This window comes from Neophocaena asiaeorientalis, unplaced genomic scaffold (assembly GCF_003031525.2).
Source record: "Neophocaena asiaeorientalis asiaeorientalis breed wild unplaced genomic scaffold, Neophocaena_asiaeorientalis_V1.1 scaffold230, whole genome shotgun sequence".
NCBI lineage: Eukaryota > Metazoa > Chordata > Mammalia > Artiodactyla > Phocoenidae > Neophocaena > Neophocaena asiaeorientalis.
This window is the reverse complement of record NW_020175186.1, coordinates 315172-342462: the sequence shown is the minus strand read 5'-3', so window position 1 is coordinate 342462 and position 27291 is coordinate 315172. Positions and strand designations below refer to the sequence as shown.

Genomic DNA, 27291 nt, shown 5'->3' with positions numbered 1-27291 from the left:
CCCCGCCCCATGGCCCTGGGCGCGCCACTGCGAGTTCCAGCTTCCAGAGGAGGCTCCGGCAGGCGGCCAACGCTGCGCTGGCAGCCCAGCCTCGGCGCTCCGCCTAGGCTGCGACCTCGAGTCCTCGGCCTACGGCAGCCACGCCCAGGGAGCCGCGGATCCCTGCCCGCCCTGGGCCCTCGCCTACCCCGGCCCAGGAGGACGACCCGCCGCAGGACGGTGAGGCCCTTTGCGGCCCGCCCCTCCTGGCCCGAGTCAGTTGGGGCCAGGACCAGAAGACTGGGGGTGGACGCGGGGATCCGGAGAAGAGCTGTAGAGGATGAGCATCCGGATGAAGAGTGGAGAGAGAGGAGGGGTGCCTACCCCAGCCCCACTGCGCATCTTTCTGCAGGTTCTCTTGTCCTTTGGCGAGGATTCTCCAAGGCGTCTCTACACATGGGCCGGCTCAGAAACGCCAAGATCCACGTGGAGAGAGCTATCAAGGTCGGAGGGAGCTTGGGGGTCTAGAAAGGGCCTGGAGAGTGGCTCATCCTGCCTCCCTGCACTATTTTCTCCCATCCTTAGAAAACATACAAGAAAAAAATCCTTGATCCCACACCCATCTTCAAATACTTCCCCATTTTTCAATACCCCCTTCACAGCCAGACTTCTTGGCAGAATTGTCTACTCCACCTGGGATTCACTCCTCAGCTCCCACCACTCTGGTTCCCTGCCCTTTCCCACTCCCATCGGGAACCACTCTAGTCAAGGTCACTGGTGACCTCCAAGGAGCCAGATCCAGCAGTCAGTCCCTCTTCTGTCTTACCTTCCTCTTTGGCTGTCTGCACACTCCTAGTTCTCCTTTCTCCCTCCCTGGCAGCTACTTTTCAGTTGCCTTTGAAGACTTCTTGGGACACTCCTGGTTCCCTGGGTCCCTCTCCACACCTGTCTCCTTGGCCGTGAGTCCAGTCAGTGTGCTGTGCCTCCTCCATGCCCTTTCCAGCCCAGCCTGTCCTCTAACTGCACGCTCCAGAGATCCAACCCCCCACTTGACATCTCCACCCAGGGAACATCAAAGCATTTCAGACTCATGTCCCAAACCATACTCTTGATTTTCCTGCCCAAACCTGTTCTCCTCCCTACTCTCTGATCTCCTCCATCTCCCAGTTGTTCAAGCCAGAAATCTGATCTTTCTGTTCCCTCACCCACACATCTAATCCCATCAGCAAAACTAGCCTCTATTTCCAAAACGAATCTCGCCTCTATTGCCTTGTTCCCATCCATCTCCACTGTAAGAACCTGCAGAAAGCACAACAGCCTTCTGCCTCGTCTCCCTGCTTCCATCCTTGTCCCCTCCATCTGTTTTCCGCACGACAGCAAGCCAGCAAGCCCCACTTACAGCCTCCAACTATGTCACTCCCTCCCTTCACTTTATTGCTTCATGCTACTCTTAATATAAAGTTCAAGTTCATTCCAAGGCCTGCAGGACCTTCCACAGTCTACTCCTACCTCTCAGGAGGTCTCCCCCTCATTTTCCATACTCCATTCACCCTGGCTTCCTTCCAGTTCCTCCCAACCTCTCCAGCCTCAAGACCTTTGCACGTGCTTTTCCCTCTGCCTGAACTGCCATTTGCTGGGCTCTGCACATTCCTGGCTCCTTCTCAGCCTCCCCTGACTGTGTTTCTCTGGGTCCCCATTAAGATCCAGTTTCTCGAGCTCGCCAGCCTGGGTGTAAATTCCTGCTCTTTCACTTAACCACTGTGTGGCCAAGCTACTCAATCTCTCCTATGTCTCTGTTTCATAACCAGTTAAGTGGTGATAATAGTATCTATTAAAAATACATATCATAGCAGAAAATGAAATGAAAGGGGCTGCTTTGCTTTTAATCACCAGTCCCTGTGCTCACCTCTGCAGTGGGACCAGACCAGTCAAAAGGTGCTGCACTCATTCCTTTCTGGGGGGTTTCCTTCAGAATGTCTTGGTTCCTAGCTTTCCTCAATGATACAAATGTCTATAATTTCTCAGAACTCAGCCTGAATAAAAGACAGTCACGTTTAAAAAAAAAAAAAAAAATACATATCATAGTAATGTATGTAAGTGATTAACACATAGAAGGTGCTCAGTAAATATTAGCAAATAAATATAGTTACTCTTGTGATGATTTATGTAGATTATTTTTCTATTTATTTATAGCCTGTCTCTTCTACTGGAATATAAAAATTTCCTGAAGGCAGAGGCCATAGCTGTCTGGTTCACCATTATATCCCCTGTGACAGGCACTTAGGCTATACTTACTGAACAAGCATTCTTCTGTCACCTTGCAGCAGAAGAAGATTTTCATGATCCAAGGCTGCTACCCTGTGATCCGGTGGCTTTTGCGCCAGAGGGGCTGGGTGGAGAAGAAGTTGGTCCATCACTTGGGTACCACGCTGCCACCACCACACAAGGATCTGGGTGACAGTGACACCACTGAGGATGGTGAGCAATCCCTCCCTTTCCCCAAACTTCCTGAGTCCCATCCCTTTGGTTCCCGCTGTCCCAGGGTTGAGGCTGTGATATGGGCCTGTGGGGTGGGGACAGGGGCCTTACCAGGCCTGGTCTCTGCATCCACAGAGGACGAAGATGAGGATGAAGCATTCCGGCTACCACAGCTGTTCGACTTCGATGATTTACTGGAATTTGATGACCTGCATGGGACGCATGCTCTGATGGTGAGGGCCCAGGGGGCTGGACAGGGGTCTGCTTCGTTTGAGGGAGAGCACTAGAGTCCAGCTGGGTGACCCCAGACAAGTCCTTTCCTTCTCTGGGCCTCAGTTTCCCTATCTGTGGTAAAAACGGATTGGTTCTCTAAAGCCTAGGTAGGCCAGCGGAGTGGTGAGGGACACAGACAAGGCTGGCCTGGGTTCAGAACCGTTTGCTAGGTTGTTATCAGGAGCCGGCACAACCTGCACGCCTGGTCATTTCCCCCTTCCAGATAAAAACCCCACAGTTCATCTTCCCCCGTCCCCAGCAAGGGAAGGCTAGCAGGAAGGGCTTACAACATTTTGAAAGAGGCTGATATGATCTTGAGGAGGGTGTGTGTGCTGAGATGGGGACACTTGGCTTTCAATCTTGGCACCACCACTTACTGAGCTGAACTAGACCAAACTGCCGTTTTCGTCTGTCAGGCGAGGTTGAGGACTGCCACTTCCATATGGCCCAACCTTGTGAGCCCTTGGACAAGTCCCTGTGCCTCAGTTCCCTCATCTGTGAAATGGGGATAATGGTAGCACCTACCTCATAGGGTCGTGGTGAGGATTAAATGAGATGACATGGCAAGCTTAGAACAGGGCCTGGCACACGGTGTTACAGGTTATCAATAATCCTACCTCCCAGAGTTGCAGGAAGGACGGAGAGAGGTGGAGCCCACGAGAGAGCCTTTGTCACGTGCGGTGTGCCCATCAGCTTGGAGGCACAGTCATGCCACTGAGCAAGTCACTCATGGCCAAGAGCCAGAACAAGGTGTGGCGTTCAGGTGTGGGGCTTCGTCACTGCCTGGGGGCACCTGGCCAAAGGAGCTGCGAGCTCACCTGCTCTCTGCTCACGCAGTGTGTGCCCCGGAGGAAGAGATGTCTTTTCTTAATGTACACAAAGATGGCGTGTGGGCTAGAGGCCCCCTTGATAGCAACCTTTCCTTCCATTCATCCACCTTGCTCAGCAGGGCGGGGAGAAGCCTCCTCGGGCCTTGTGCTGCCCACATTAGCCCCCCCTGTCTCCTCCCCTCCCCACAGTCGCGCATGGTTCGGAACGAGATCCCCTACTTCATCTGGACCACTCGGCGGAACATGCTGGACTGTCGCTTCCTCTCCAAGGATCAAATGATAAACCACTATGCCCGGGCGGGCTCCTTTACCACAAAGGTGGGCTCTCCAGGGTGTGGGCATGGCAGCTTCTAACCCCCCCACCCTTGGGCCGGCAACCCCACTCCCTGTTCTCCTCATCAGTAAGAGTTTTCAGGAGATGGGGAGGTATATGACTCAATGGGATTCGGACACGCCTGGGTTCAAATCCAACCCCTGCAGCATGTCTGGCACATGTAGACATGTTGCCTAACATAGACTCCAGGATCCAAATGGGATCTGGAGACAGAACAAACAGCATGTCCGGTGATAGTGAACAGCAGGACCCTTCTCTCCAAGCAGAGCATATCTGGCTGATGGATCCATTATATCTTAGCTGGGTTTATTAACAAGTGACTTCACCTCTCTGAGCCTCAGGTCCCTCATCTTTTTTTTTTAAATTTATTTATTTTTGGCTGCTTTGGGTCTTCGTTGCTGCACGGAGGCTTTCTCTAGTTGCGGCGAGTGGGACCTACTCTTTGTTGCGGTGAGCGGGCTTCTCATTGCGGTGGCTTCTCTCATTGCGGAGCACAGGCTCTAGGGGCGCGGGCTTCAGTAGTTGTGGCTCGCGGGCTCTAGAGCGCAGGCCCAGGAGTCGTGGCACATGGGCTTAGTTGCCCCACGGCATGTGGGATCTTCCCTGGACCAGAGATTGAACCCGTGTCCCCTGCATTGGCAGGCGGATTCTTAACCACTGTGCCACCAGGGAAGCCCAGGTTCCTCATCTTTAAATGAGAATACCAGTAAGACCTATGTTCTCGGGTTATGGCAAGAATGATAGGCTTTATAACTGAGACCTGCTAGTATATTATTAGTGTGGACTGGGAGGATTCCTGGAGAAGGCAGGTATTTAAGGGTGTGAAAGAGTGGATGGGAAGGATGTGGGGCATACTCGGCGGAGGAACCACACAGGCAACACGGGGAGGTGGACATGAGTGGGTCAAGCCTAGCAAGTGGGGCAGAGGCTCTGAGCACGTCCAAGCAGGGTCCCCTTGAGCTGTCTGGGTGTGTGCCAAGTGTGGGGGCCCTTGGAGGCCCTCTGGGCCAGTCCCACCCTGCCCCCTCAGCGGCTAACTCCACAGGTGGGTCTGTGTCTCAATCTCCGGAATTTGCCGTGGTTTGACGAGGCCGATGCCGACTCCTTCTTCCCGCGCTGCTACCGCCTGGGGGCTGAGGATGACAAAAAGGCCTTCATAGGTAAGGAGATGCCAGCCCCATGCCTGGACCCTCAAGCCGAAAGATGAGAGCTAAAGCCCTGGCTGGTTTTGGAGAGCAAAGGGCCCCTCTCCTCATGCCCTCATCTACCCCAGCAGATATCCTTCTCCATCCCCAATCCTTATCTTTCCCTAATGTGCTTCCCTTAATGAGCCTCCTGCCTTGGTCAACGCAGACCTCCAGAAGAGCTGATGTAGCTTAGCTTTCTGTCTAGAGCAGGTTCTAAAAGTTGGTCGCTTGGTTGAGTTTGGAATCCAGATTAAGTTCCAACCTTGTGTCAGATTCCACTGGCTAGACTGGGTTCCAGACCTAGAAAAGGCTCTAGACTTTGGGATTCTCAGGCAGAGTAAGCTCCAACTCCAGCACATGCCCTAAAGTCAGGTCAGAATTTGGGTCCAGATTAGATGCTAGGTTTAAATTAGTCTCCAAATCTGATAAAGATTCTGGGCCAAGGTCTGGTTCTCAGGCTAGATAAGTATCAAAAGTGGATTAGGACATTGTAAATCAACTATACATCAATTAAAAAATAAAATTTAAAAAAAATCACCAAAAAAAAAAAGTGGATCAGGAACAGAAGAGAGAAAGCAGACAGCAGATCCAGGCATGATTCTGAAGGTAGAGTATGAGCCAAGTCAGGTGATGTTCTGGGTCTGGTTCTACAGTTGAAACAGAAGCCAGGTTCTAATCCGGGTTCTAGAATCAGAAACAGTAGTCAGGTTCCGGATCCAAAATGGGGCAGGTCATGCTCAGCTTCCGGAACCAGAATAGGCCTGGAGCCTAGAGGCTGAGCAGGGTATCCCCTGCCCCGGGAGCAGAGGACTTCTGGCTGACAGCTGCCCGCAACGTTCTCAAGCTGGTGGTAAAGTCAGAATGGAAGTCATACTCTATCCAAGCAGAAGAGGCAGAGGCCCCAGGTAAGCACTGTGGTTACCTCCACCCCCCAGTCGCTTATCCTCCCACCCAGCCACACACCCATCCACCTGTTCATCCACGCATCTGTCTTTGTATTTTTCTCATCCATCTGCCCATCCACCACCCCTTTCTACCAGCCCATCCGTACAGTTATCCACCCATCTGTCCACCCTTTGTCCATCCATCTGCCTACCTTCTCACCCACCCGACTCATGCACCTACCCATTTATCCATCCATTCTTCTTCCCCCCCACTGTCGTTCTGTTCATTCACCTACTTCTCTCAGCTCCTCTCTCCCTATCCATCTAGCCACTCCACCTTCCTACCTATCTACCTATCTGTCCTTGTCTCCCCATCCATTTACCTCTTTTCCATCCAGCCATCCACCACCTATGTGTCCTCCGGCCTATCCACTCATTTTTCTGTCCCAACCACCTACCCAAGTGTCTTCCTATACATTTGTTAATTGACCCACTGCCTCATTCAGCCCTCCTATGGGCTTGGCATGTGGCCAAGCACTCTAGAGAGGACAGACTAAGAGGATGTGGTCCATCCCTGCCCTCTGGGGAGCTCAGGTCTGTGAGGAGAGGAAGCTGTGCAACCATGTAGTTTCACTTGGTCTGAGGACTCCTTGTGCCTTGTGAAGGAGGACACAGAGAGTCCCTCGCTGCCTGCTGGCTCAACCCATTGCTTGCCTTTTCCCTCTCTGGACTTAGCTCCTACCTCACAGCCTCCACCCTGTAACCCAGGGTCTAATCAGCCAGGGATTCGAAGAAGTGAGGGGCAGCTCTACTGGGAGGAGGAAAATCCCTGGCTCTTCCAGAGGCCGACTGCCCAATTGCTGTCTCTTGGGTGTGTCAGGTGCAAAGAAGACGGTCATGTGTCGGGATCAGGGGCACAAGGGCCTCAGGCGTGTCAGAACTCCCAAGCACGGAGAGGCTGCAGGTGTGTGCTGGGGTTATAGGTGCTGAGATGCTTCGGGGACATTTAGGGTGGAGCCTCAAATGAGTGATAGGTCCTGGGACACTGAGGGCCAAGGGTGAGCACTGGGGCCGCAGGTGAATTTAGAACAAAAGCCCCAGGTGAGTGATAGGTCCCAGGGCAGTAGGGGATGCAGGTGTGTGCTAGGCCTCAGGTGTATTAAGGGTGCAGTCTCAGGTAAGTGACAGGCCTCGGGGCAGTGGGGGCCATGGCATATGGGATAGTGACAGCCCCCTCCCTGTCTCTACAGGAGACAAGCAGCCCAAGAAACAAGAGAAAAAGCCGGTGACGGTGTCCCCAGAGTTTGTGGATGACGCTCTGTGTGCCTGCGAGGAGCACCTTAACAACGTGGCCCATGGGGACATTGACAAGGACATGGAGGCTCCACTCTACCTGAGCCCTGAGGGCTGGTCCCTCTTCCTCCAGCGCTACTATCAAGTGGTCCAGTGAGTACCTCTGCAGCCCTGGCCATGGGGCATGGCAGGTGCTCCTTGCTCTCGGGCAGCTTCCGTGTTCTGAGCTGATGCTCAGGGACAGACCCTCTCTGTCGAGTGCTGCCCCCATCTCTCTCCAAACCTCCCCGTTTCGTTCACCCCACTATTCTCCTTCAGAACCCCCAAGAGCTCCCACTGCCTTCATAATAGGGTCCAAACTACTCTTCCCAGATCTTGACATAGCATAGTGACCAAGATCATGGCTGTGCTGTCAGACAGACCTGAGTCTGCCTTTGCCGCTTCCAAGCTCTGTGACCTTGGGAACATCACTAATCTTTATGAGCTTTGCTTTTCTCAAATGTAAAATTGGTTTAAAAATAATGTCTGCCTGAAAGGTAGGATTAGACAGGATAATCTGTATGATGTTCTCAGCACTGACTCTTAGTTTTCACTCACAAAGTAAGACTCTATTAAGTCATTTAGATTTTATCCTGCAGGCCAACGTTTCCCAAAGTGTATTACACAGGAGGCTAGTACTACAGGCTGTAAATAGAGTTTATGAAAAAGGGGCTTTTGTGGTCCATCACATTTGGAAAACATTGGGTTAAACAAAGTTAGTTAAAATAGGTTTCCTTGATGCAGGACTTTTCAGGACCTATTGGTGGTGTAAACCTCCAAGAGAGACAGCGTGTGCAGTATATCCTGTACTTAGGTGACCCCAGCCCCCCGCCCCAAGCATCCTGAGCGGTTGCGTTTGCAGAACACACTCCGGGAAAAGGTTCTTGAGCAGAGCAAAGGAGTATTGAGATGGACCTGGAGCTGTTGTAGAGAGACTCCGTTCAACAGAGTGTGTGGGAGAGCCTGGGCGGAGGAGGACCCTGAAGGCAGGAGCACACTCAGCATTTACCAAGCCCCTCCTGTGTGCCAGGAGTTGTGCCAGGCTCCAGAAATGAAACGAAGTCCCTGTCCTCAGGGGCACACAGCAGTAAGCTGGGGGGGGTAGTGCCAGGGGCCTCAGCTGGCATGGTGTTAGAATAGAAAGGAACAGACAGATTTAATGATTGATAGGGGAGACTGAAGAACTAATAAATGAACTTTGGACGAATGACTTACCAAGGAAACCCACATCACTGATGAATAATTCATTTGTATCTTTTTTTAAACATTGGGAAACAAAAACTAGGTGACCCCATACTTTCCCCTCACCTGCCAGAAAACATGAAGCCACCATTCTTAAATTAAGAATGATCAGGACTGAGTTAGAACAGTAGGTGGAAAGAATGTCAGTCCTCTGCATTTCTGGATGCGGGGCAAGTTGGGGGCTGGAGGAACCTCTCAAAAGTCAGGATTACATAAAATATTACATCATATAACATTGCCTTGAATTGTTCAGTACAGATCATTAGCTTTTATTAATTTATTCAGTATTTACCGCTGCTTCTCAACTTTTTAAAAAACAAATCCATGATGCACCAGCCAGGCTTTTTTTTCCCCCCCGCTCCCGCCACCAACCAGGCTTTTATCAAGGTTCACTTTCCACAGAAACACTGTTTATTTTTTTGCTAAATATAAAATCATATTGTCATGTTGAATACACTTTTTCAAGTTGCACGTGCCCCTGCCACCACCACGTGACACTTTGCAGGGCCAAATCACAGATTTGCTCAGCAGATTCTTTATGCCATGGCCACAGAAAAGTTTCCAGCAAACCTTGTGGAAATAGAAGAGCCAGGACTTACGTGTGAGTAAGAGGCCTTCCTAAGCCCCCTCCATCTGACTGTCCCCGTTCCTGGCACTGCCCAGCTGCTGCTGCTGCTCCTGCCTTAGCAACAGAGAGACAAGTTTTCCGTGGCTGGAGACATTCAAGAGGCTAAGATGTTAAAGAGACGTTACCATCTAGTGGAGGCTTCCTTCGTATTCATTCAGAAGAAAACAAATGGGAGAGTTTGGATGAGGCTACCATCTGGGGTATTTTGTGACTTGGTTTAGCTGAGGACATTCTGCGTCCTGTAGGGAACAGGTCCCTCTTTGTCCATGAACCCTTATCAGTACAGCCCAGTTGCTGAGGCCAGCTCCCGCCAGAGGACTTACTTATCCAACCAGTCATTCAGTTAACAAACTTTCAGGGAGCGCCTAATAAGTGCTGGGTACTGCTTGGGGTTGGGACTACAGCAGAGAATAACAACTACAAAAAATATTCCTGCCCTCATAAAGCTTACATTCCAGTGAGCGGAGACAGGCAATAACCAAATGGGTCTGGGTGTCAGGTGGTAAGTGATGGGAAGAGAAATAAATCAAGGAGATGTGTCATGCAGATGTGCTAGAAAAGAATTAGACTAAGGGGCTTCCCTGTTGGCACAGTGGTTGAGAGTCCGCCTGCCGATGCAGGGGACACGGGTTCATGCCCCGGTTGGGGAAGATCCCACATGGCGTGGAGCGGCTAGGCCCGTGAGCCATGGCCGCTGGGCCTGCGCGTCCAGAACTTGTGCTCTGCAGCAGGACAGGGCACAGCAGTGAGAGGCCCACGTACCGCAAAAAAAAAAAAAAAAAGAATTAGACTAGAAAGGGGCCCACCTATTAACCAGTGTTAGGTTCTGATTAGGAGGGGAATGAACCTCCCCAAAGCACCTGTGGATGGAAGAATCAGGAAGAGTGGAGTTTGCATCCTGCCACTTAACTCAGTGTGTGGCCTTGGGCAAATCTCTCAACTCTCCAACCTTCAGTTTATACTTCTCTAAAATGGGACCAGTAACATCTCCCTGGAGATGGATTAGTGATAATATAGATAAAGCCCTTGGCACAGTGCCTGGCACATAGCGGTGCCTCATATTTGATGCTGGTATGATTAAATTCTATCAAAGGCAGTTTTAATGTAATAGAAAGGGAGGTGGCAGAAGGTGGAGTGTTGGAGTGAGGGGGATGCAGTAGGTAGAATGTCCCAGTCCTCTCCCATTCCAGTAGTCTGGGACGGTGCCCTGGGCAGGGTGGATTTGGGGGACAGCCTGAGCGTGGGGCTGGAGGTTTGGGAGAGACCTATCTGGATCTCTAGGGGAAGGGCGTGACCAAAGCTGGTTGGACCATGGCCAGGGAGCTTTTGTCTCCCCTTGCCTTGTTCACCAGGATGCCCCCAGGCCCAGCCCTGCCCAAGTCCCATCATCTCCCCACAGCGAGGGGGCAGAACTCAGGTACCTCGACACTCAGGTCCAGCGCTGTGAGGACATCCTGCAGCAGCTGCGGGCCGTGGTGCCCCAGATGGACATGGAAGGAGATCGCAACATCTGGATCGTGAAGCCGGGAGCCAAGTCCCGTGGACGAGGTGGGGGTCAGCCCCTGCTTCCTGTACCAGCACCCTACACCCTCCCCAGCTAGAGGCCAGGGAAGTTAAATAGTACAGGTTCTGTTGGAGCCAAACTACCTAGGTTCGAATCCCAGCTCTGCTACTTACATGCTTTGTGACCTTGAGCAAGTTATATCACTTCTCTGAACCTCAGTTCCCTTGTCTGTTGAGGATTAAACAAGGTAGTACATCTACCACTTAGCATGGTGCCTGGCACAGTAGCCACCCCATCAGTGTTGGCTGCTGTGATGATGGTGCCAGCACCTCCTCTCCTGCCCTGAGGGTTTAGGTTAATGCTTTAGGCAGGTCTGGTGATACTCACATGCAGTTGCTTGTCATCTAAGGGCTCTCATATTTGACCAGTGCATCCTTGTGAGAGTATAGTACAGGGGTCAAGGGTATGGATGCTGGGAGCGAGACTTCCTGGATTCAAACCCCAGCTCTGCCTCCTAATATCCATAAGACCTTGGGCAGGTTAGTTAACCTCTTCTGTGCCTCATTTTCATCGTTGTTAAAATGAAGCCAATAATGCCTACCTGAGACGATTACATGAGAATCATATATGGAAAGTGCTTAGATCCTGCGCTTTTACAGAGTACCTGCTATGTAATAACAGCTATTATTATTCTGACTGCTCAGCATGAGTGGAATTTGAACAGGGCAGCCAGCAAGCTGGGGTGGTACATTAGCCCAGCCTTTAAAAGATGGTTAAGGACTTCCACGATGTAAAAAACAGACTTCTGGCAGCAGATCGCTCCATGTACTGCCTGCCCTTGGGTGAATTTGTTCATGTCCAAGTGAAGCTGTCGCAGCTCCACACACTATGGGACACTCCTGTTGGGACGTCTTTTCAAAACCAGCATCATAGTCTTTTCTTTTTCTACCTTGGAAATAGTTTTGTTGGTTTTTTCCAAGTATGAAAATATGTATTTGTTATTTTTTTTAAAAAGCTCAGACAGTACAGAAAAGTGGAAGGAAGCAAAGGCACCCTTGATTTCCCTGAGATAACTACAATTCACCTTGTGATGTGTTTCTTTCTATACTTTCTTCTATGCATCTGGAGAGAGTGTGCATGTTTTATTTTATTTTAAATAAGAGCATACTATTTGGTAGCTTCCTTTTTTCATTTATTATATCTTTCCATATCAGTGAGTATTACTCATTTATTTTTTGCACCTTTCTTTTTTCTTAACAGTAGATCTTGGAGATCACTCCATTTTAGTACATCTAGATCTGCTTTTCTTCCCCGCCTGTTTTTAGCTTATTATTATAGACACTTTTCAAACATACACAAAAGCAGAGAGAATAATACAGTGAATCCCAAAGTATTTCAACATTTTCTCTCCATTTTTAGAAAAACTTAATTGAAATATGTATATAATATACTTCACTGAAAAGGGTATGTATTGTGAATATACAACTCAGTGAATTGTCACATAGTGAACACACTCGTGGAAACAGCACCCACATCATGAAATACAGCACTCTAGAGGGCCCCCTCCCATGCCATCTCCAGGTCTCTACCTCCCTGCAATGGGAACCCCTGTGCTGACTTACAACACCATAGATTAGTGTTGCCTTTTTTTGAATTTTATATAAAAGTACAGTAGGTGCTTTCTTACCTCATTCTGTTTTACAGCTGCATCGTCTAATCTTGTTTAGATGTACTCTCGTGGTCTTACCTAATCCTTTTCTGATGGATATTTAGATGGCCACCATTTTTTTTTCTGTTTATTTGATTATTGATTGATGAATTGCTATTAACAAGCAACACTGTGATGAATATCCTGTGCAGATATCTTAGTAGCCTTTCCATTTATTTCCTTAGGATAAATTCCTAAAAGTGAAATTGCTGGGTCAGAGGTCATGAACAGCCTCAATCTTTGGCTATACAAGGCGTCACGTTATTGGGAATCTTAGTGATCATTCTGGCCATTTGAGAAAGGATCTGGCTTGGGAACCCGGCACAAGTTATTCTGTGCCATTGGCGGGCAATCAGACTGTTTGAGGGGCCAAACAATGAGGAAATGAGATTGATCTGTGTGTTTGTTTGCCTTGTGATTCTTACTGTAGACCCTTGAACAACGTGGGTTTGAACTGCGTGGGTCCACATATATGCGGATTTCTTTTGCTGTATACATACTTCAGTACTACATGATCTGTTGTTGGTTGAATCCGTGGATGCGGAACCACAGATACAGGGGACCTACTGTAAAGTTATATGAGAATTTTTGACTGCTTGGAGGGTTGGCGCTCCCTAATCGCCGTGTTGTTCAAGGGTCAACTGTATATATCAGCATTAAAATAATACCTTTTTAGCATAAGATACTTAACTTCACTCGTTATAAAACAGATAAAATTAAAAAAAACAGATAAAATTAAAATATCATTCTACCTACGAGAATGGCAAAAATAAATCATCAACAGTGTTGATAGAATGTGGGCAAACACACAGTCTCATACACTCTTACTGGGAGTGCAGATTGGTAGAACATCTTTGTTCTATAAAGTGAAAAAATGCACATACCCTTTGAGCCAGCAAATCTATACCTAGAGATGTTTTCCACAGGTAACTAGTAATAATGATACGAGTTAACATTTACTGAATGCTCACCAAGTGCCAAGCAGTGTCCCAATTCCTTCGCATGTTTAAGTGCATAGAATCCTATGAAACTGAGGTTCCATAACCTCTGGGAGCCTATCCATAGGACCTGGAAGCAGCACTTGGCTGCCTCTGGGGAAGGAGATGTATTTTTTTTCATTGTATACCCTTTTGTACTGCCTACTTTTCACTTCTGTTGTTTTATATTCCATTAGTTATTGTGAAAAACTAATCAAAGTCATTTATGCACATGGTTTTTAAAAAAGCCCAATACCGTTTGAATTGTTATCCATGCATATATTCTTTTTCATCAAATAAAACTGGTTAATTTTTTTTAAACTTTAAATCCTTAGCAGATTCTCAGCTTTCCCAAAGGGAACAGGGAGAAGGGGGCAGGCTCACCCATTTGGGCCTATCAGTCCTTTGGGGATGAGAGCTTATGATAAGCTGTCCATGGTCCCCTGACCCATCTCCCAGCCCAAGCCTGGCCTGATCCCTGACCACCCTGTTTCCCCTGAAGGCATCATGTGCATGGACCGCCTGGAGGAGATGCTGAAGCTGGTGGACGGCAATCCCGTGATGATGACGGACGGCAAGTGGGTGGTGCAGAAGTATATCGAGCAGCCCCTGCTCATCTTTGGCACTAAGTTTGATCTGAGACAGTGGTTCCTGGTGACCGACTGGAACCCGCTTACTGTGTGGTTCTACCGCGACAGCTACATCCGCTTCTCTACACAGCCCTTCTCCTTGAAGAACCTGGACAAGTGAGCCTCCCCCAGAACCCTCACTCCCATGAGCTCCCAGTCTAGCTGGGGAGCTGGCAGGAAGCAGCGATTCCAAGGCAATGCGGGGCTCCAAACACACTCTGCAGGCAGGCAGGCCTCTATCCATACAACCACCTGTGTGTACCCTGTGCCGTTCAGTGTTCTAGACACGTGGGACACAGCAGAGAACGAAACGAGCCCAGCCCTCAAGAGTTCATATTCCAACAGGGAGAAACAGACAAGCCATGAACATAATCAGTAAAATCATCTAATGGGTTAAAAGTGATATGTGTTAATGGAAGAAAGGATGTAGAGCGGGGTAAAGGGGGATCAGGAGAAATGCGAGAGGAGAGAGGCAGGTTGCAGCGTTCATTTCGGGGGAGAGGAAGCCTGTTGAGCCCTCGGTTCAAATTCCGTCTCTGAAGCTTCCAAGCTCTGACTTGGGTCAGGTGGAAACCTATCAGTATTTAAGCTTCCGTTGCCACATCTGAAGAATGGAGGAAGTAATATGGAGCTCACAGCTGTCGGCTACTGAGTGCTCTGTATGTGATGATTGCTAAGCACTTCATGTATGTTATCTCAGTCCTCCATGAAAACCCGGTGAAGTGGTACTGTTACTTACCCCCATTTTACAGATGTTGAAAGGAGCCCATGGGTTAAATGACTTATGTAAGGTCTTACCAGTCAGCGATGAAGACAGAACTTGAACACGTGTCTTGGTGACCATGGGGCCCGTACTCTTAACCACCTTCTTATCTTCCAGGCACTGGGAGGGTTAACTGACACTGTCACAAAGCACTTAACACTGTGGCCCCTGTAGTTAGTGCCCTCAGAGAGGTCCTGAGTGAAGACTGGTAGTGGCCCTAGAAGAAAGTGATGAGGCCTTTGTCACCTCAAGCTGAATGGTCCAGAGTGTGCCGGGCTGGTTCTGGGGTTTGCCTGCCCTCCCCACGTTTGGGTGGGAGGGGCACAGGGAGCCAGCCCTCAGCTTTCTGCTCTCTGTCCCAGCTCTGTGCACCTGTGCAACAACTCCATCCAGAAGCACCTGGAGAATTCGTGCCACCGACACCCACTGCTGCCCTCAGATAACATGTGGTCAAGCCAGAAGTTCCAGGCCCACCTGCAGGAGATGGGGGCCCCGAACGCCTGGTCCACCATCATCGTGCCTGGCATGAAGGCTGCGGTGATCCACGCCCTGCAGACCTCCCAGGACACTGTGCAGTGTCGGAAGGCCAGCTTCGAGCTCTATGGTGCTGACTTTGTGTTCGGTGAGGACTTCCAGCCCTGGCTGATCGAGATCAACGCCAGCCCCACCATGGCACCCTCCACGGCTGTCACCGCCCGGCTCTGTGCCGGCGTACAGGCCGACACCCTGCGCGTGGTCATCGACCAGCGGCTGGACCGCAGCTGTGACACGGGGGCTTTCGAGCTCATCTACAAACAGGTGAGGTGGCCAGGCCCAGGCAGCACCCAGGGAGGCCTTCCCATAGTGGAACGTACCGCTTTGTGGTCACATAAACCCGGCTCTAAACCCGGCTCAAGTCCTGGTCCTGCCACAGTGACTGGGTACAGCCACTTCACCCCCTTGAGCCTCCATTTCCCCATCTGTAAGATGGACATGCTATAACCATCTTTCTCCTGGGGTTTGGGAGATGAAATGAGTTCACGTGTGGATAATATTTCTAGAGAGGCCAGTAGCATAGTGTTAAAAGCATAGACTCTGAAACCTCCCTGGGTTCAAATCCTGGCTCAAATTCCTAACCTCTAGGGGTCTCAGTTTCCTTATTTGTAGAGCGGGAATGAAAATGGTACCTACGTCATAAGATTGTGAAATTTAAATGAGCTGATACAGGTAAAGCATTTTAGAGGTGCCTGGCACATAGTAAATGCTACAGAGGTTTTAGCTATTGTTAGTACCTAGTAAGGTTGTTAGGTGTTTTATGATAAATGCCATCACTGTAAAGTGCCTCACATATAGTAAGAGCCAATTTGAGGAGGCTGCTATTATTATTATATTATTATTGTTGTTTTTATTATTATTTATTTTACCTTGTTCCAAAAAGAGGTTTGAATCCACTTATTGGAATAAGATTTTTAAAAGTCAGAAAACTGACTTCAAGGGTTTCTGAACACTGCAAGTAATTTCCTGTGGTTATTAAATTAAGTATCCTAAACCTTCTGATTAGGGTTAGGCTGCCATCAAAGTTTGGCCACAGGGAGAGAATGTGCTGATCGTATAACCCAAGTGTCCTGGTCTTTGTCAGTTACTGATTGTATCTTAAATTAATATATTGGCATTTTGGCTTCAAAAAATGTAAATGAGGAAACATAAGGGCAGGAAAATAAGATGAAGCAAAGGGGAAGGGAAAGTTTTAACTTAGTGGTTCCCAAATGCTGATCACAGGCCAGAATCTCCTGGAAAGTTTTCCAAAGATACTGTTGTCAGGAAGCCCCACCCCCAGAGGTTGACCCGAAATGACTGGTTTAGGGACTATGCATCTGTACTTTTCAAATATCCTAGTTATTCCCAAAATCTCTTATAGCCAAGTCTTTTGGTTTTGGTTTTGTAAACCAACATGTGATCAAGATTCACACTTTGCATTGGTTGTTTTGTCTCTTTCATTTCCTTTCTTTGCTTTTTTTTTTTTTTTTTTAATAGGTACTCCCACTCAGAAAGGAGAGGCAGGGTGGGAAGTACATAGGAATCATTAGTCCATAGCAATTGTGAAACCCACCCTGGCACTTAATTCTTCTTTTGCTCTTAGGATCCATTATTACTTTCTAGGAGTTCCCTGTGTCTCTTGCTTCCATCCATTGGGAAGTCAGTTGAGCCTTGAGTCATCCTCCCTCTTCTGTGATCATGCTCGGTAGTTCTTAGTCTGTTACCTGCTCAAAGAATTTTGGGGGTACAGAAGCCTCTTTCATTTCATATTGCATCTGTCCCTTTCAGTCCAAGTTGATATTTGTAAAAGCCTTGTGGGTTTCTTGTATGTCAATTTATAACCCATTTTATTACACAAAGGCCATGTCCACAGATCTTAGAGATAAACCCTTCTCTCTTCTATGAGGCTGATGCAGGACAACAGCCCTCAAAATTATAGAAGCCCTACTGTTATCAGAGAGGGCCTGCACCCCTGTCTTTTAACTCAAAATGTGTTAAAGACTTAATCATAAGACCTACAGGTATACACTTGGGATGCTGAAAAGACCTGTAGCTGCTTTAAAGGACCTATTAGGCATGGCTTAGACTTCTCTGAAGTTTGTTTTGTTTTGTTTTGTTTTTAGATATCATTGACATACAACATGGTTAGTTTCAGATGTACAACATAATATTTGTATATATTGTGAAATGATCACCACAGTAAGCCTAGTTAACATCTATCACCACAGTTACAAATTTTTTTTCCTTGCATTTACTTTCTCAGCAACTTTCAAGTATACAATACAGCATTATTAACTATAGTCACCATTCTGTACCTTACATGACTTATTTATTTTGTAACTGAAAGTTTGTAACTTTTTATCCCCTTCACCCACTTTGCCCACCCACCAACTATCTGTTCTCTGTATCAGTGAGTTCAGTTTGTTTTTGATTTTAGATTCCACATATAATTGAAATTATATGGTGTTTGTCTTTCTCTGTCTGACTTATTTCACTTAGCATAATGCCCTCAAGGTCTATCCACATTGCCACAAATGGCAAGATTTTCTTCTTTTTATTTATTTACTTTTTTTGGCCACGCCATGCTGCATGTGGGATCTTAGTTCCCTGACCAGGGATCGAACCCATGGCCCCTTGCAGTGGTAGCACAGAGCCTTAAACCACTGGACCGCCAGGGAAGTCCTGAGATTTTCTTCTTTTTAATGGCTGAGTAATATTCCGTTGTATATTTATATATACCACATTTTCTTTGTCTACTCATCCATGAGTGGATGCTTACGTTGCTTCCATGTGTTGGTTATTGTAAATAATGCTGCCATGAACATGGGCTTGCAGATACCTTTTCAAGTTAGTGTTTTCATTTCCTTCAGGTAAACACCCAGAAGTGGAATTCTGGATCATATGGTAGTTTTATGTTTAACTTTTCGAGAAATCTCCATACTGTTTTCCATAGTGCCTGTAGCGATTTACATTCCCACCAAGCATGCACAACCTTTTCTTTACATCCTCGTCAACACTTGTAATTTTTTGTCTTTCGGATGATAGCCATTCTAACAGGTGTCAGATGATCTCTCACTGTGGCTTTGATTTGCATTTCCCTGAGGATTAGTAATGTTGAGCACCTTTTCATGTACCTGTTGGCCATCTGTATGTCTTCTTCTAAAAAATGTCTATTCAGATCCTCTGCCCATTTTCTACTCAGATTGTCTTCATATATTTTTTCCCCTGCATCGGCAGGCGGACTCTCAACCACTGCGCCACCAGGGAAGCCCCTGGGGACTTCCCTTATGGTCCAGTGGATAAGACTCCGTGCTTCCACCGCAGGGGGCGTGGGTTAGATGCCTGGTCGGGGAACTAAGAACCTGCATGCCGCACAGTGCAGCCCAAAAAAAAAAAAGATTATGTTTGTATGTTCAGATATAAACCTCTTACAAATGATTTACAAACATTTTCTCCCATTTGGTAGGTTGTGTTTGTTTTTTCTTTTATTTTCTTTTATTTATTTTGTTATACAGCAGATTCTTATTAGTCATCCATTTCATACATATTAGTGTATACATGTCAATCCCAATCTCCCAGTTCATCCCACCACCACCACCACCCTGCCACCGCTTCCCCCTCTTGGTGTCCATACGTTTGTTCTCTACATCTCCATCTCAATTTCTGCCCTGCAAACCAGTTCATCTGTACCATTTTTCTAGGTTCCACATATATGTGTTAATATGCGATATTTGTTTTTCTCTTTCTGATTTATCTCACTCTGTATGACAGTCTCTGGATCCATCCACGTCTCTACAAATGACCCAATTTCATTCCTTTTTATGGCTGAGTACTATTCCATTGTATATGTGTACCACATCTTCGACAGACCATTCGTCTGTCGGTGGGCATTTAGGTTGCTTCCATGACCTGGCTGTTGTAAATAGTGCTGCAATGAACACTGGGGTGCAGGTGTCTTTTTGAGCTATGGTTTTCTCTGGGTATATGCACAGTAGTGGGATTGCTGGGTCATATGGTAATTCTATTTTTAGTTTTTTAAGGAACCTCCATACTGTTCTCCATAGGGGCTGTATCAATTTACATTCCCACCAACAGTGCAAGAGGGTTCCCTTTTCTCCACACCCTCTCCAGCCTTTGTTGTTTGTAGATTTCCTGATGATGCCCATTCTAACTGGTGTGAGGTGATAACCTCATTGTAGTTTTGATTTGCATTTCTCTGATAATTAGTGATGTTGAGCACGTTTTCACGTGCTTCTTGGCCATCCGTATGTCTTCCTTAGAGAAATGTCTATTTAGGTCTTTGGCCCATTTTTGGATTGGGTTTTTCATTTTTTTAATATTGAGCTGCATGAGTTGTTTTTATATTTTGGAGATTAATCCTTTGTCCGTTGATTTGTTTGCAAATGTTTTCTCCCATTCTGAGGGTTGTCTTTTCGTCTTGTTTGTAGTTTCCTTTGCTGTGCAAAAGCTTTCAAGTTTCATTAGGTCCCATTTGTTTAATTGTGCTTTTATTTCCATTACTCTAGGAGGTGAATCAAAAAAGATCTTGCTGTGATTTATGTCAAAGAGTGTCCTTCCTATGTTTTTGTATCAGGGTGATGGTGGTCTCATATAATGAGTTTGGGAGTGTTCCTTCCTCTGCAATTTTTTGGAAGAGTTTGAGAACGATGGGTGTTAGCTCTTCTCTAAATGTTTGATAGAATTCACCTGTGAAGCCATCTGCTCCTGGACTTTTGTTTGTTGGAAGATTTTTATTTTTATTTATTTATTTATTTATTTTGTGATACGCGGGCCTCTCATTGTTGTGGCCTCTCCCGTTACGGAGCACAGGCTCCAGACGCGCAGGCTCAGCGGCCATGGCTCATGGGCCCCGCCACTCCGCGGCATGTGGGATCCCCCTGGACCGGGGCATGACCCCGTGTCTCCTGCATCGGCAGGCAGACTGTCACCCGCTGCGCCACCAGGGAAGCCCTTGGAAGATTTTCAATCACAGTTTCAATTATCTTGTATTGCTATAAACTTCCCTCTTAGAACTGCATTTGCTGCATCCCATAGGTTTTGGATCATTGCGTTTTCATTGTCATTTGTCTCTAAGTATTTTGTGGTTTCCTCTTTGATTTCTTCAGTGAACTCTTGGTTATTTAGTAACGTATTTTTTAGCCTCCATGTGTTTGTGTTTTTTATGTTTTTCTCCCTGTAATTGATTACTAATCTCATAGCGTTGTGGTCAGAAAAGATGCTTGATATGATTTCAATTTTCTTAAATTTACCGAGGCTTGATTTGTGACCCAAGATGTGATCTATCCTGGAGAATGTTCCATGTGCACTTGAGAAGAAAGTGTAATCTGCTGTTTTGGGATGGAACGTCCTATAAATATCTGTTAAATCTGTCTGGTCTGTTGTGTCGTTTAAAGCTTGTGTTTCCTTATTAATTTTCTGTTTGGATGATCTGTCCATTGGTGTAAGTGAGGTGTTAAAGCCCCCTACTATTATTGTGCTACTGTCGATTTCTTCTTTTATAGCTGTTAGCACTTGCTTTATGTATCGAGGTGTTCATGTGTTGGGTGCATATATATTTAGAATTGTTATATCTTCTTCGTCGATTGATCCCTTGAATATGTAGTGTCCTTCCTTGTCTCTTGTAACATTCTTTATTTTAAAGTCTATTTTATCTGATAGGAGTTTATCTTCTTCTTGGATTGATCTCTTGATCATTAGGTAGTGTCCCTCTTTATCTCTTGTAACAGTCTTTATTTTAAAGTCTATTTTATCTGATAGGAGTATTGTTACTCCAGCTTTCTTTTGATTTCCATTTGCATGGAATATCTTTTTCCATCCCCTCATTTTCAGTCTGTGTATGTCCCTAGGTCTGAAGTGGGTCTCTTGTAGACAGCATATATATAGGTCTTTTTTTTGTATCCAATTAGCGAGCCTGTGTCTTTTGGTTGGAGCATTTAATCCATTCTCGGTTAAGGTAATTATAGATATGTATGTTCCTGTTATTGTTTGTTGCTCTGGTGGGCAGAGCTCAGTAAAACTTTAATCTACTTGTCTGCTGATGGGTGGGGTGGGTTCCCTCCCTGTTGGTTGTTTGGCCTGATGTGACCCAGCACTGGATCCTACCCTGCTCTTTGGTGGGGCTAATGGCACACTCAGGGAGGGGTCACGCCAAGGAGTACTTCCCAGAACTTTTGCTGCCAGTGTCCTTTTCCTCAAGGTGAGCCACACCCTCCCCCCCCCCACCTCTGCAGGAAACCGTTCAATGCTAGCAGGTAGCTCTGGTTCAGTCTCCTGTGGGGTCACTGCTCCTTCCCCTGGGTCCCGATGTGCATATTACTTTGTGTGTGCCATCCATTGTGGAGTCTCTGTTTCCCCCAGTCCTGTTGAAGTCCTGCAATCAAATCCCACTAGCCTTCAAAGTCTGATTCTCTAGGAATTCCTCCTCCCGTTGCCGGACGCCCAGGTTGGGAAGCCTGACATGGGGCTCAGAACCTTCACTCCATTGTGTGGACTTCTGTGGTGTGAGTGTTCTCCAGTTTGTGAGTCACCCACCCAGCAGTTACGGGATTTGATCGTATTGTGACTGCGCCCCTCTTACTGTCTCCCTGCGGCTTCTCCTTTGTCTTTGGATGTGGGTTGTCTTCTTTGGTGAGTTCCAGTGTCTTCCTGTCCATGATTGTTCAGCAGTTGGTTATGATTCCGGTGCTCTCGCAAGAGGGAGTGAGCTCACGTCCTTCTACTCTGCCATCTTGAACCAATCTGGTAGGTTGTCTTTTGATTTTGTTGATGATTTCCTTCACTGTGCAGAAGCTTTTTAGTTTGTTTATTTTTGCTTTTGTTGCCTTTGCTTTTGGTGTCAAATCCAAAAAATCATTGCCAAGATTGATGTGAAGGAACTTCCTGCCTGTTTTCTTCTCGGAGTTTTATGGTTTAAGGTCTTATGTTCAAGTCTTTAATCCATTTGAGTTGATATTTCTGTATGGTGTAAGATAGTGGTCCAGTCTTATTCTTTTGCATGTGGCTGTCCAGTTTTCCTGACACTGTTTATTAAAGAGACTGTATATTCTTGTCTCCTTTGTCATGAATTAATTGACCACATAAGTGTGGTTTTATTTCTGGGCTTTTAATTCTATTCCATTGATCTGCATGTCTGTTTTTATGCCAGTATCATACTATTTTGATCACTATAGCTTTGTAATATGGTTTGAAGTCAGAAAGTGTGATGCCTCCAGCTTTGTGCTTTCTCAAGATTTCTTTGGCTATTTGGGGTCTTATGTGGTTCCATACATATTTGGGGATTGATTATTCTCTTTTTGTGAAAAATATCATTGGAATTTTGATAGGGATTGCATTGAACCTATAGATTCCTTTGGGTGGTATACACATTTTAATAATATTAATTCTTCCAATTCTTGAGTATAGAATATCTTTCCATTTATTTGTGTCATCTTCAGTTTCTTTCTTCAGTGTCTTACAGTTTTCAGTGTACAGGTCTTTCACCTCCTTGGTTAAATTTATTCCTGGGTATTTTATTCTCTTTTGTGTTCTTTAATCTCTTATAATCTAGAACAGCCCCACTGCTTTTTTTCCCCATATTTGGATCTTTTGAAGGCACCAGGCTGGTTGTTTTACAGAACTGTCCCACATTCTGGATTTATCTGATTGTTTCCTCATGGTGGTATTTAACTTGTTCATCTGTTATCTGAATGTCCTATAAAGTAGAAGTTAGGTCACACAGCTTGATGAAGTTCAGATTACACATTTTTGGCAAGTATACTTGAGAGGTGATGCTGGGTACCTCATACAGCATCACACATTGTCGGAGTATCTCATGATTAGTGATGCTAAGTCTGACCATGGCTTTAAGGTCTTGGCTACCAGATCTCTCCATTGTAAGTTGCATCCTCCCCTTGGCAATGATCAGTTTCTTCGTAGGGTGATTCTTTGGCAATGTGCAGATGACACATTTTCCTGTTATCCTTTTCACCTACTTGTTTTGATATCTAATTTTGATTCTTACCTATTGTATTAGAGTTGCAAAATGGTAAATTGCTAATTCTATCATTCCTTCTATGTTTATTAGCTGAGATTTTTCCATAAAGTTGAGCTTTGCCTCATCGACTGGGCTTTCCTTGAGCTCTGATATCTGTATTTTTTTTTTATTGAAGTATAGTTGATTTACAATGTTGTGTTAACTTCTGCTCTACAGCAAAGTGATTCAGTTATACATATACATACATTCTTTTTCATATTCTTTTCCTTTATGGTTTATTCCAGGATATTGAATGTAGTTCCCTGTGCTATACAGTAGGACCTTGATATCTGTATTTTTAAGAAGCTCCAAGTGACTGTTTAGATAGATTCTGATCGGGATCTTTTTATGACGCAGAAAACACCTCATACTAGCTCCAGATTAAAAGGAGGGTTCCTAGGAACTTCCCTGGCAGTCCAGTGGTTAAGACTCCGTGCTTCCATGGCAAGGAGCATGGGTTCGCTCCCCGGTCGGGGAACTAAGATCCCGCAGCCATGTGGTGCGGCCAAAAATAATAATAATAAATAAAAAATAAAAGGAGATTCCTGGCAAGACACAGGGGGCTCTCCTGTGTCCAGCTGCAGGAAGTACAGCTTGGCTTAATGGGAATTGAAAGTGGTACAGGAGCTCCTTTCTTGGGCTGTTTTCTCTGCCTCCGTCTGCATATTTGCTACTTCATGCTTTCCACAGAATGCCTTCTTTGAGGCTCTGCTTCCCCATGTCTTGGGTTCAGACAAGGATTTAGGCAGGCCCCAGGCCTCTTATCTCTCTGGGTGTCATAACTCATATGCTCTCAGCAGAGAATCTCGCTCATCTCAGGAAGCTGTCCATCGGCAGCAGCCTGTGGAGAACACACATTCCAGCGGTGGCTGGGCAGTTTAGGAAAGCAAGGGGTTGGAGGGGTGCAGGTGGGGGCATGGCTAAGACTTCCCCACTCCTCTGGGTTACTCATCTCAGGGGCTCTGTGACCCTCTAGGTACTGATTCAGGCCTCCAGGCCCAGACCCCTTAAGAGACAGAGATGGGCTTTGCATTTCTCAGCCCAGAAATGTCTCCTGACCAGGTGCCCCAGAAGTTAATTCCATCTACCTGTGCTCCAAGTCCTTCCAGGCCTAGGATTCCAGCAGCACTGTCTGAGCAGGCCTTGTCTCCTCTTCTTCCCCACAGCCTGCTGTGGAGGTGCCCCAGTATGTGGGTATCCGGCTTCTAGTAGAGGGCTCCACCATCAAGAAGCCCCTGGCGATGTGTCACCGGCAAATAGAAGTCCGCCCAGCCCTCCCTCACCTGCTGACCCAGCGAGGCTCTGGGGAAGGCAAGGACTCGGGAACCCTTACCCACAGGTCAGCTTCTAGGAAAGTTGCTGGGGCCAGGAGCCTGGGGCACACTGAGAAGCCAGACTCCACTGCCACCACCTTGGCCCCTGGAAAGGGGAAGAAAGGCAAGGCGAAAAGTGCCACAGTCCTGGTCCGCCCCAGTCTCCGGAAGTGGGACCCCCCGCAGCACGACGATGGGCTGCATTTTCACCATGACCTTTGCTAGTGGGGACAGGCATCCCCACCCCTTGAACAGATTGCCATTGAGTCTGAAGAACCCCCAGGCCCTGGGTAAGACCATTCCCCCAAAACACCCCAGGATCTCAAGGCAATTTCTTCCTGCTCTCCAAGCCCCACCTAACCACCTGGATTTGTCCCCACCCAAGAGCCACCGGTAGTAAGTAAAAGCCACCATTTACAAAGTATTTTTAAAAAACACACAGCCAAATGAGTATTGTCCCCTCCAAAGTAGTCACTCAGCCAGGCAGTTGTGCTCATTTCAAAGATGCCAGGTCTCAGTCCCAGGTTGATCTCTCTCTAGAGCCCAAGCTTTTCCTGCTGCAGTATTCTGTCTTTGCCTCCATGCAAAGTCACCTTGTGGAAAGGAACTAATATTTGTACAGCACTTCACAGTTTACACTGTGTTGATACCTGCCCAGCTCCTTTAGTCCTCACAACCTAGCGAGGTAGGTGCTATTATCCCCATTTTCCAACTGAGGTATCAGGAAGTTTAAGGAAGTTGCCCGAGGTTGCACAGCTCCGAAGGGGCAGAGCTGGGATGCAGACCCAGGTCTGTTGGACTCCAAACCCTGTGTTCTTCCCACAGCCTCTGGAGAAGGAACCAGGTGGGCCCCATCTGCCCTCACACACCCCAGCTGTCAGCTCCCCCTGCCTCCCCGCCCTCCATGCACACCTGGAGGGGCAGCTGGTCAGCCTGGGGCTCCCCAGGCCCTCACAGCCCATCACCACTTCCCCACCCTCCACAGCACGGCCCAGCTGCCTTCTCTCCGTGTGCTCCGACCCCAGGGGCGGGGCCTCAGACTGCAGCACAGCAGGCTGGTGGGCTCTGAGGCCCTGTCGACCACAGGCAAGGCCTTGATGACTCTACCTACTGCCAAGGTTTTGATTTCCCTCCCACCTAACCCTGAGCTCAAGCTGGCACCCAACGCCCTGAAACCAAGAAAGGTGGGCCTCGAACGGTGACCCATACCCTGGTGGGCAATGCTGAGAACTGGGGTTAGGGCTGGAAAGGCACAGGTAGAGGGTAGCTCCCAGGCTGGCCTGAGCCCCAAGGGAAGGGCTTGTATCCTTCAGAACCCCCTTCCTGAACAGATTCCTGATCTTCTCTCCTCCTTTCACACCGAGGCTCTTGCTCCCCAGCGCATTCATGGTCCCCCACTTGGAAGTAACTTGTGGTCTCAACCCTTTGAAGTCGGAAATCTTCCTAGCACCCGTAGGAAGATCAAGGCCAAAGGCAACTTCAAGGCCAGACTCTGCGACAAACCCAAGGCAGAGACATGCCTCATGGCGACACTGAGCCTTCCAGGACCCCTGCCCCTTATCAGTGCACAGCAGGGTCTGGGGGGCATGAGGGACGTGTGGCTACAGGAGTCCTTGCTTCGATCGTCACTGCCCTTATCCTGGACGCAGCACCAAGTAAAAAAGCAAATGAAGTATTTGAGGCTTGGCTCCTTTTCTCTTAGAGGGTGAAGAGAGAGTAGGGTGCGGCTCTGTACCCCAAGGTCCAGAACAAGAGCTAGAGGCCAATCAGCAACTCCTCCACAAAGCAAGGCCCAGAACTTCCCACCCAGTGACAGACATGAGGCATCCTGTCCAGGGACTCCCCTGGCATCTCTGATCTCGGGGTGGGAGGATAAGTCTCATGTTACAGATGAGGAAACTGAGTCTGAACGAGGAGACATGGCTTGCCCAAGATCATGTGGCAGTGAGCAGAAGGCTGGGACACATTACCACGACTGCTGAGCCCTGCGGGTCTCCCCAGTCCCCAAGCCCAGAGGAGGAGCTGGGCTGGCAGCAGAATGACATCTAATGGGCACAAGATTTACAGCAGGAGACACAGCAGAAGCGTGGACCCAGCCCTTCTCCAGATGAAGTGGGTCTCTCCCGTCCTCTGCAAAGGGCCAAGGTCACCTATAAAGGAAATATCCAATAAGCCACACCCATCTGAAAAAGTTTGGTATTTCTTAATTGTAATGGGTTGAACATTGGTATGTCTTCCTGGAACCTGTCAATATGACTTTATTTGGAAAAAAGGGTCTTTGTAGATGTAAGTACGTTAAAGATTTTTAGATGAGATCATCCTGGATTATCCAGATGGGGCCTAAATCCAATGACAAGTGTCCTTACAAGAGACAAGAGAAGACAAACGAGGAGAAGGCCATGTGGAGACAGAGGCAGAGACTGGTGTGATGCAGCCACAAGCCAGGAAGAGGCAAGGAAGGATTCTCACCTAGAACCTTCAGGGAGAGCACAGCCCTGCTGACACCTTGATTTTGGACTTACGGCCTCCAGAACTAGGAGAGAATCCATTTCTGTTGTTTTAGGCCCCTCAGGTTGTGGTAATTTGTTGCAGCAGCAGCCCTAGGAAACTAACACACTAGTCAAATGAAGATACATAAATTCTGTATATTTATGAATCCATTCTTGCACAGTTGAACCAGGA

General features: G+C 47.4%; 1 protein-coding gene across 1 annotated transcript; it reads left to right on the top strand.

Moving 5' to 3' along the window:
* TTLL3 (tubulin tyrosine ligase like 3) lies at nucleotides 1–26966 on the top strand. The gene is given in 14 exon segments (XM_024764608.1): nucleotides 1–483; nucleotides 2304–2457; nucleotides 2593–2690; nucleotides 3750–3878; nucleotides 4940–5054; nucleotides 5888–5986; nucleotides 7216–7411; nucleotides 10567–10715; nucleotides 13859–14102; nucleotides 15111–15546; nucleotides 24463–24607; nucleotides 25567–25807; nucleotides 25989–26100; nucleotides 26103–26966. Coding segments are annotated over 14 exon segments (2808 nt in total). The 5' UTR covers nucleotides 1–9; the 3' UTR covers nucleotides 26319–26966.
* Nucleotides 26967–27291: the final 325 nt, after the last annotated feature.